Source organism: Triticum urartu, chromosome 5A (assembly GCF_056163025.1).
Source record: "Triticum urartu cultivar PI428250 chromosome 5A, HENAU_Tu73, whole genome shotgun sequence".
In the NCBI taxonomy this organism is placed as follows: Eukaryota; Viridiplantae; Streptophyta; class Magnoliopsida; order Poales; family Poaceae; genus Triticum; species Triticum urartu.
In genome coordinates, this window is record NC_141877.1 from 482482552 (window position 1) to 482492654 (window position 10103).

A 10103-nucleotide genomic window follows, 5' to 3' on the forward strand; every position below is an offset into this window, starting at 1 on the left:
TAGGTCTATAAACCGAAACATCAAAATCTTCAAACTCTTTAAACATATATTCAATTTCATAAGCAACCATAAAAGCAACAAATTCTTCTATTTGTTCCACATCATAGTAATCATATATACCATTAGCATAAGAAGCTAAGGTTTTATTATCATTAAATTCACATAAAAAGGGAAGGTATGGAGCCTTCATCCTAGAGCAACAAGTATAATCATATCTCAAGCATAGTTGCCTAGCATACCAATTCAATATATGAATTTGATCCCATAATAGTTTCCCTTTTTGTGTCAAGTGGTAATCCCTAAAGTATTCACGTTGATCCAACGTTACTCCCATTACATAATTGAATGGGGTTTTCTCAGGATTATTAAAGTAGTACATAATATCTTTCACATAACCAGCATCGAGGGTTTTAGGAGGTTCCCCATCTCCATGAGCAGAAAGTACACCTACTTTTTTTGGTATTTCGTGTTCCATATCCATAACTAAAGATAAAGAACAACTAAGAACAGCAAATAAAAATTACTTAGTGATAAAGCAAACAAGCACACACGAGAATATTCATCCCACGCTATTGCTCCCCGGCAACGGCACCAGAAAAAGGTCTTGATAACCCACAAGTATAGGGGATCGCAACAGTTTTCGATAAGTAAGAGTGTCGAACCCAATGAGGAGCTAAAGGCAGAACAAATATTCCCTCAAGTTCTATCGACCACCGATACAACTCTACGCACGCTTGACATTCGCTTTACCTAGAACAAGTATGAAACTAGAAGTACTTTGTAGGTGTTGTTGGATAGGTTTGCAAGATAATAAAGAGCAAGTAAATAAAAAGTATGGGCTGTTTAGATAAAGACACAGCTAAGTTAGGTTTAGTAAAGAGCTTGTTGTTACGAGAAAGTTATTTGTCCCTAGGCAATTGATAACTAGACCCGTAATCATCATTGCAATTTTATATGAGGGAGAGGCATAAGCTAACATACTTTCTTTACTTGGATCATATGCACTTATGATTGGAACTCTAGCAAGCATCCGCAACTACTAAAGATCATTAAGGTAAAACCCAACCATAGCATTAAAGCATCAAGTCCTCTTTATCCCATACACAACAACCCCCTTACTCGGGTTTGTGTTTCAGTCACTCACGCAACCCACTATAAGCGAATCATGAACGTATTGCAACACCCTACAGCGGGGATCCCTCACGCTTGCACGACACGAGAGCACCATAGGACAGAACCAATAATAAAACATGCAACTCAAACCAATCTTGATCATCAAATAGCCCATAGGACAAAACAGACCTACTCAAACATCATAGGATAGCCATACATCATAGGATAGCCATACATCATTGGGAAATAATATATAACGTCGAGCACCATGTTTAAGTAGAGATTACAGTGGGTAAGAGAGGTTACACCACTGCATAGAGGGGGGAAGAGTTGGTGATGATGGCGGTGAAGTTGTTGGTGAAGGTTGCGGTGATGATGATGGCCCCCGGTGGCACTCCGGCGCCTCCGGAAGCAAGGGGGAGAGAGCCCCCCTCCTTCTTCTTCTTCCTTGACCTCCTCCCTAGATGGGAGAAGGGTTTCCCCTCTGGTCCTTGGTCTCCATGGCGTGGGAGGGGCGAGAGCCCCTCCAAGATTGGATCTATCTCTCTCTGTTTCTGCGTTCCCAGATTCTTGCCTTTCACCGTTTCTTATATTCCTGGAGATCCGTAACTCTGATTGGGCTGAAATTTTAACACGATCTTTATCCAGAAATTAGCTTTCTTGCGGCGAAAGAAGGGCATCAACCGCCTTACAGGGTGGCCACGAGGGTCAGGGGCGCGCCTACCCCCCTGGGGCGCGCCCCTGCCTCGTGGGCCCCTTGAGCATCGTCTCACGTGAATTTTTCTTCCCAAAAATCATATATGTTCCAAAAAAATCTCCGTCAGTTTTTATTCCGTTTGGACTCCGTTTGATATGGATATTCTGCGAAACAAAAAACATGCAACAAACAGGAACTGGCACTGGGCACTGGATCAATATGTTAGTACCAAAAAATAGTATAAAAAGTTGCCAAAAGTATATGAAAGTTGTAGAATATTAGCATGGAACAATCAAAAATTATAGATACGACGGAGACGTATTAGTATTGTCCTTACTTGGACAAGCATCCCACTTATGATTAACCGCCATTGCAAGCATACGCAACTACAACAGAAGTATTAAGGTAAACCTAACCATAGCATGAAACATATGGATCCAAATCAGCCCCTTACGAAGCAACGCATAAACCAGGGTTTAAGCTTCAGTCACTCTGGCAACCCATAATCTACTTATTACTTCCCAATGCCTCCCTCTAGGCCCAAACAATGGTGAAGTGTCATGTAGTCTACGTTCACATGACACCACTAGAGGGATAACAACATACATCTCATCAAAATATCGAACGAATACCAAATTCACATGACTACTAATAGCAAGACTTCTCCCATGTCCTCAGGAACAAACATAACTACTCACAAAGCATATTCATGTTCATAATCAAAGGGGTATTAATATGCATAATGGATCTGAACATATAATATTCCACCAAGTAAACCAACTAGCATCAACTACAAGGAGTAATCAACACTACTAGCAACCCACAGGTACCAATCTGAGGTTTGGATACAAAGATTGGATACAAGAGATGAACTAGGGTTTGAGATGAGATGGTGCTAGTGAAGATGTTGATGGAGATTGACCCCCTCCCGATGAGAGGATCGTTGGTGATGGCGATGGTGATGATTTCCCCCTCCCTGAGGGAAGTTTCCCTGGCAGAACAGCTCCGCTAGAGCCCAAGATTGGTTCCGCCAAGGTTCCGCCTCGTGGCGGCGGAGTCTCGTCCCGAAAGCTTGCTTATGATTTTTTTCTCGGACGAAAGACCTAATATAGCAGAAGATGGGCATCGGAGGGCCACCAGGGGGCCCACGAGGCAGGGGGCGCGCCCAGGGGGGTAGGGCGCGCCCCCCACCCTCGTGGCCAGGGTGTGAGCCCCCTCTGCTATTTTCTTCGCGCAGTATTTTTTATTATTTCCAAAAGATACTTTCGTGGAGTTTCAGGACTTTTGGAGTTGTGCGGAATAGGTCTCTAATATTTGCTCCTTTTCCAGCCCAGAATTCCAGCTGCCGGCATTCTCCCTCTTTATGTAAACCTTGTAAAATAAGAGAGAATAGGCATAGGTATTGTGACATAATGTGTAATAACAACCCATGATGCAATAAATATCGATATAAAAGCATGATGCAAAATGGATGTATCAGAGACCACACACGAGTCACCTCGTACCTACACAAACAAATAGGAACCTCGCAACCAACGCGATAAAGGGGTTGTCAATCCCTTCACGGCCACTTGCAAGAGTGAGATCTGATAGAGATAATAATAATAAGATAAATATTTTTGGTATTTTTATGATCTAAATTGAAAGTAAAGATTGCAAAATAAAATCAATTGGAAATTTGTATGATGGAAAATAGACCCGGGGCCATAGGTTTCACTAGTGGCTTCTCTCAAGATAGCATAAGTATTACGGTGGGTGAACAAATTACTATCGAGCAATTGATAGAATTGAGCACAGTTATGAGTATATCTAGGTATGATCATGTATATAGGCATCACTTCCGTGACAAGTAGACCGACTCATGCCTGCATCTACTACTATTACTCCACACATCGACCGCTATCCAGCATGCATGTAGAGTCTTAAGTTCAAAAGAGTAGAGTAATGCCTTAAGCAAGATGACATGATGTAGAGGGATAAACTCATGCAATATGATGTAAACCCCATCTTTTTATCCTCGATGGCAACAATAGAATACGTGTCATTTCCCTTTCTGTCACTGGGATCGAGCACCGCAAGATTGAACCCAAAGCTAAGCACTTATCCCATTGCAAGAAAGATCAATCTAGTGGGCCAAACCAAACTGATAATTCAAAGAGACTTGCAAAGATAAACCAATCATACATAAAAGGATTTTGAGAAGATTCAAATATTGTTCATAGATAATCTTGATCATAAATCCACAATTCATCGGATCTCGACAAACACACTGCAAAAGAAGATTGCATCGAATAGATTTCCAAGAGAATCGAGGAGAACTTTGTATTGAGATCCAAAGAGAGAGAATAAGCCATCTAGCTACTAGCTATGGACCCGAAGGTCTGAAGTAAACTACTCACACATCATGGGAGGGGCCATGGAGTTGATGTAGAGGCCCTCCGTGATCAATGCCCCCTCCGGCGAACCTTCGGAAAAGGCCCCAAGATGGGATCTCTTGGGTATAGAAGGTTGCGGATATATATGGATATATGGTTTCGGGGTGCTCCTGGATGTTCTCGAGGTATATGGATATATATATATATAGGAGGAAGAAGTAGGTCGGTGGAGCAACGAGGGGCCCACGAGGGTGGAGGGCGCGCCCAGGGGGTAGGCACCCCCTGCCTCGTGGCCACCTCGTTGGTTGGTTGACGTCCACTCCAAGTCCTCTGGATCACGTTCGTTCCAAAAATCAACGCTCCCAAAGGTTTCATTCCGTTTGGACTCTGTTTGATATTCCTTTTCTGCGAAACACTGAAATAGGCAAAAAAACAGCAATTTGCACTGGGCCTTGGGTTAATAGGTTAGTCCCAAAAATAATATAAAAGTGTAAAATAAAGCCCATTAACATCCAAAACAGATAATATAATAGCATGGAACAATCAAAAATTATAGATACGTTGGAGACATATCAGGGTCTTGTTCAACCACCCCTCCACGGGCTACGGTTCATCCAGCCCTCCATCGGCTACTGTTCAACCAGCCCTCCACGGGGTCCTGTTCATCCAGCCCTCCACCGGGTCCTATCCGTCCACCGGCTTGATCGATCGGGGTCCTGTTCATCCAGCGGCAACGGCCTCTACTACCATGGGGTCCTGTTCATCCAACCCCCACCGGGAACTGTTCATCCAACCCCCCCCCCAACAACGCTCACTGTTCATCAAGGGAAGGAGGCAACAGTGTTCGATCGGCTTCAGTTAGCAGCAGTAGCAAAGGAATAACTCGGGTTCAGTTAACAACAAGGGATCGATCGATCGCTCGGGTTCAGTAACGCGTAGCCTACAGTGCAACCGCTCGGGTTCAGTTAGAGTCCAACGCCTCGCTCGGGTTCAGTTAGAGCGCAACGCCTCACACACACGTGCGTATGTATGAGAGAAACGCGCATCGCTCGGCCCCGACCACCCACCGTAATCGGGAACTCCATGATATTTTCCTCGCCCTCGCTTCTACCATGGTTTTTCCGTCATGGATGGCCCAAAGAATGTCATGCAACTGCGTCTCCGGCCCACCCAAGTGAAAAGCCCATTTTTTGTCATGATTTTTTGTCATAGAAGTAGGACCCCACCACATCTATGATGATACCGGGTTTTGTCACAATTATCGTCATAGAAGTGTCATAAGCATGATAGAATAAAATTCCGTTCGGCGCAAAATGTCACAGATGTGTCTTTTTTTTTTGTAGTGATGCCTCATTTTCAAGCATTGCAATACCGTTTGTGCTCATTTTTGTTACTTGCCACCTTGCTATTTTTTATTGTTCTTAACAAAAACCTATATCTAATATCCATATTACACTTGTATCACCATCTCTTCACTGAACTAGTGCACCTATACAATTTACCATTGTATTTGGTGTGTTGGGGGCACAAGAGACTCTTTGTTATTTGGTTGCAGAGTTGTTTGAGAGAGACCATCTTCATCCTACGCCTCCCATAGATCGATAAACCTTAGGTCATCCACTTGAGAGGAAATTGCTACTGTCCTACAAAACTCTGCGCTTGGAGGCCCAACACGAGTCTACGAGAATAAAATTGTGTAGTAGACATCACTCACGCTGGCCACAAGTCAGTCCGATAGCTAGTTTTCTTTTCTGTAACAAGGGTCTTGTTTCAGTAGATTTCTTCAACACAAGACTAGTATCACAGAGAGAAAAAACCAATTTGGTGGTGAAGATTATTTTTCGTGCAACATGGGTCTTATTCAAAAGGTTTATGCAATAGATGTCTTGTTTCACAAAGATTAAAAATGGTTCGATGATGAAGGTCTTTTTTTCGCAAAAGGGTTCGGTTTTAGAAACATAGTCCGAGTTGCAGAAAGTGTCGGAGGAGCACCTCATATTAGGGAGTGAGCGGCCAGACTTTGCAACATGAGGCAAGTTTCAGAAATATAGCTCCAGTTGCAAAAAACGCCGAAGGAGCGCCCGGCGTGAGAGGTCGTCGTTGTGCTAGAGTGGAGCTGGCAGTTGGTCGCAGGGCTGAGGCGGAGGAGGAGCAGCAACTCCGGCGAGTGGAGGCGCCTAGGTGCGTGGCCTGTTGTCTCGGCGGACCTTTGCAACAAGGGCCTTGTTGTAAACCCCCTAAGAGCATCTACAACCGAACTTGGCAAATCCAGCCCCTCAAACGCTAGCGGGAACGCCTGCGGACACATCCGGATGGGCTCTCATATTTCCTTCTGGGCATCCACATATCTCAAATCCGGACTCTCAAATCCATGCACATCGATCATGCAACACAATGTCACACGTAAATAGCAATTGTTGGTATCAAGTATAGATAGCGCTTACATAAAATTTATTTTAAGTGCCAAACTCAATCATTGCCTCCTTGGTTTCCATTGGGGATCCACATGTGCTCCACAAGATCATTGAGTAGCTGTGTGTGCACCTGCTGATCTCAAAGATTCTGATGCATCTGCAGAAAGTTCATAAGCTGAGCCGCATCTTGATTTTCCGGGATTTCAACTTGTTCTCCGGGTGCTTCGAAATCATGGGTTTGGGCTACACCATCACCCTCATCCTCGACAATCATATTGTGCAGAATAACACAACATGTCATCAACTGCCACAAAGTCCGATGAATCGAAGAACTCATCTTGAATCATTTGGTCAAGCTCCGTCTGTCCGTACTCCTCATTCGACAAAGCATCGGAATCCATCATTTACCTAACAAAATCACAATAATTCCGGTTGGTTAATGTGTCGAACACATCAAGTGCAATGCGGAGCCGGTGAGTTGCCGGATGTACCACGGTGGCGTTCGGGCCGACGACGACGTCCCCCGCGGCGAGGACGGGAGCGCTCTTTCGGAGTTGGCTGCGGAGAGTCCGGGAACGGCTGCGGAGTGGGCGCGGCGACGGAGCGCGAGACAAACAGCGCGGAGGAGGAAGAAGAGAGGAAATATCAAGTGGGTCCGGCTGGTCTACGGGGTGGATTTGGCGCAATTTGGGGTGGGGTCGGGTTGTCGGGTCTGACATGGCGGGCGTGCCCGGGCGCCCCCATATCCGCCCCATATTTGGGCTGGATATGGGGTGCAGGTCAGCCCAGGCGTTTGAGGGCCGTTTGAGGGGCCCATCTAGGTTAAAAAATCGTGACCGGCCAGTGACCGGGCGGCCCGCCCGGGCGTATGAGGCGGGTTTGAGAGATCCGCCTGTAGATGCTCTAAGCGCAACAAGGTAGTTGTTGCAAAGGTCCTCAACTAGTTGTGATGGTAGATCGGACTGCTATTGTTATAAATGTTTTTGAAACCCCACTCGTCTTGAAAGGAAGGTTACACACGTGGATGAGTAGATCGGATGGCCATTCTTGTGCCCATCCAACGACCAGTTACGTGGAGAAGAATCCTAAGGAAAAGAAGTGGTCGTAGGGGGTGGGGGAGTGGAGCAGAATCCTAAGGAGGAGATATCGAAGGGGAGGGGGGATTTAAGAGGATCCTTAGGGATGAAAACAATAAGGGGGCACAAGGTGTAAGCTTGGAGAAGAAGAGAGGGGCAGATGCCATGGAAGTGGAGGAGTATGGGAACCCAAAGAAGAGTCGTGGTGACGGAGTACAAGATGTGGGGAAGGCAGGGCAGGATAATAATGACGTGGGGCTGTCGGAACAGCCCTGCGAGAACCAATGAGGCTTATCTGCTGGAATTGTCGGGGGTTGGGGAACGGCCCGACAATTCGGGGTCTTCTGGAACTCCAGAAGAGGGAGGACCCCGACGTTCTATTCTTGTCTGAAACAAGGATGGAGCAACGCAGACTGGAATGGTTAAGGTGGAAGATGAACATGACGTGCATGGTAGCGAAAGGTAGCGAAGGACAAGGAGGAGGTTTAGCTCTGTTTTGGAAGAAGGAAGTGGACCTGCGGGTGGTAGGATTCATGTCAAAATATCACATAGATGCGGAGATTACAGAAGATGATGGTTTCATGTGGAGGTTTACGGGGATATATGGGGAGCCGAAGATGGAAGAGAAAGGAAGAACCTGGAAGCTATTGAGAACTTTGAGGAACCAAAACAATAAGCTATGGCTGTGTGGGGGGGGATTTTAACGAGGTTTTACATGCCTGGGAGAAAGAGGGGGGTGTGCCGAGGAGCCAGAGATGTCTGGATAACTTTAAGGAGGCGTTTGAATATTGTGAGTTAGGTGATCTGGGGTTTGCTGGTGATGCTTTTACGTGGAGGAATAATAGTCACACAGCGGAGAAGTACATCAAAGAAAGACTAGACCATGTTGTTGCTACACAAGGCTGGTGCGCCCGGTTCCCTGCCTATCGGGTGGTCAATGGTGACCCTCGCCATTCAGACCATCGCCCAATCATCATTGATACTGCAGGTGCAGCAGCTGTTAGACGGAATGCAAACTATACTCATAATCCATGTTTTGAGGCGGGGTGGTTGGAAGAGGAAGGTTGCAGGGAACTGGTGAAGACGGCGTGGGAGAAGGAGACGGAAGCCAAAGGGAAGAAGGTAGCAGGGGCAGTTAAAGGAGTTATGAGGGAGCTGGTTGACTGGAGTAAAAATGTATTGGGGGATTTGGAGAAACGCATACACCAGCTCAAGAAGGATCTAGAAAAGGAGAGAAGGAAGGAAATCAGTCCGGACCAAGTGAGGCGTGAGCAGATGCTGCGGTTCAAGTTGGGCCGGCTGGAAGAACAACTGGAAACATATTGGAAGCAAAGGGCTCATGTGAATTGGATGAAGGGAGGAGACCGCAACACGAAGTTCTTCCATGCAGCCGCGTCTGAAAGGAGGCGAAGAAATAGAATTAGGAGACTAAAAAGGAAGGATGGGAGAGTAGTGGAGAAGGAGTAGGAGATGAAGGAAGTGGTTACTAATTGCTTTATGAATCTGTTTACCTCCCATGCAGCTACCCGACAAGAGGAATTGTTGGCTTGTGTCCATCCTAGAGTCAGACCAGCCATGAATGAGTTACTAATGAAAGAGTACACACGTCAGGAAGTGTTTGAGGCTCTACAAAGCATTGGTGACCTCAAGGCCCCCGTACCTGACGGGATGCCATCCATCTTTTACATGAAATGTTGGGATGTTGTGGGAGACAAAATAGTGGAAGTGGTCTTGGCCATTTTACATGGTGGACCAATGCCGGAGGGATGGAACGAGACTTGCGTAGTGTTAATCCCAAAGACAAAAAACCCGGAGAGTATGAAAGATCTGTGCCCAATCAGCTTGTGCAATGTGGTGTACAAATTAATCTCAAAGGTTCTTGCAAACCGTCTCAAACAAATCCTACCACATGTGATCTCACCTAACCAAAGTGCCTTCATTCCAGGGCGCTTGATCACAGACAACATCCTCTTAGCCTATGAATGCACACACTATATGCATAGAAGAAAAGGCAAGGAAGGATATGCGGTTGTCAAGTTGGACATGAGCAAGGCCTATGACCGAGTGGAATGGCACTTCTTGGAGAAGATGATGAGGAAATTGGGGTTTAACGAGCTATGGATTAGCAGGATAATGATGTGTGTGACATCAGTCTCCTACAAAATTAAGGTTAATGGGGAGTACACGGACACGATTATACCGCATCGGGGGTTCAGACAAGGAGATCCACTCTCTCCGTATTTATTCCTCATTTGTGCGGAGAGTTTCTCTAGTTTACTCAACACGGCAGAGGTGGATGGCTCTTTGAGAGGGATTCATATTTGCAATGTTGCACCGAGCTTCAACCATCTATTATTTGCGGACGACTCACTAGTGCTCATTAAAGCTTCAAGTGAGAGTGCTGCGTCTCTGCAAAATATCCTACAAC

At 45.9% G+C, this 10103-nt stretch overlaps 1 protein-coding gene across 1 annotated transcript; it reads left to right on the forward strand.

Annotated features, from left to right (window-relative positions):
* The first annotated feature begins 7316 nt into the window (after window positions 1-7316).
* On the forward strand, window positions 7317-9142 carry LOC147972128 (uncharacterized). Its single transcript, XM_087524237.1, has 2 exons — window positions 7317-7378; window positions 8521-9142. Exons 1-2 carry the CDS (start codon window positions 7317-7319, stop codon window positions 9140-9142), a joined length of 684 nt encoding a protein of 227 aa, XP_087380363.1.
* Window positions 9143-10103: the final 961 nt, after the last annotated feature.

What these genes read in the sequence shown, in the direction of transcription:
- LOC147972128 (XM_087524237.1), top strand. Translation starts at nt 7,317, where the DNA reads ATGGCGGGCGTGCCCGGGCGCCCCCATATCCGCCCCATATTTGGGCTG. An exon ending in GGGCTGGATATGGGGTGCAG is followed by an intron (nt 7,379 to 8,520) that starts GTCAGCCCAGGC and finishes GAGGAATAATAG; the next exon opens with TCACACAGCGGAGAAGTACA.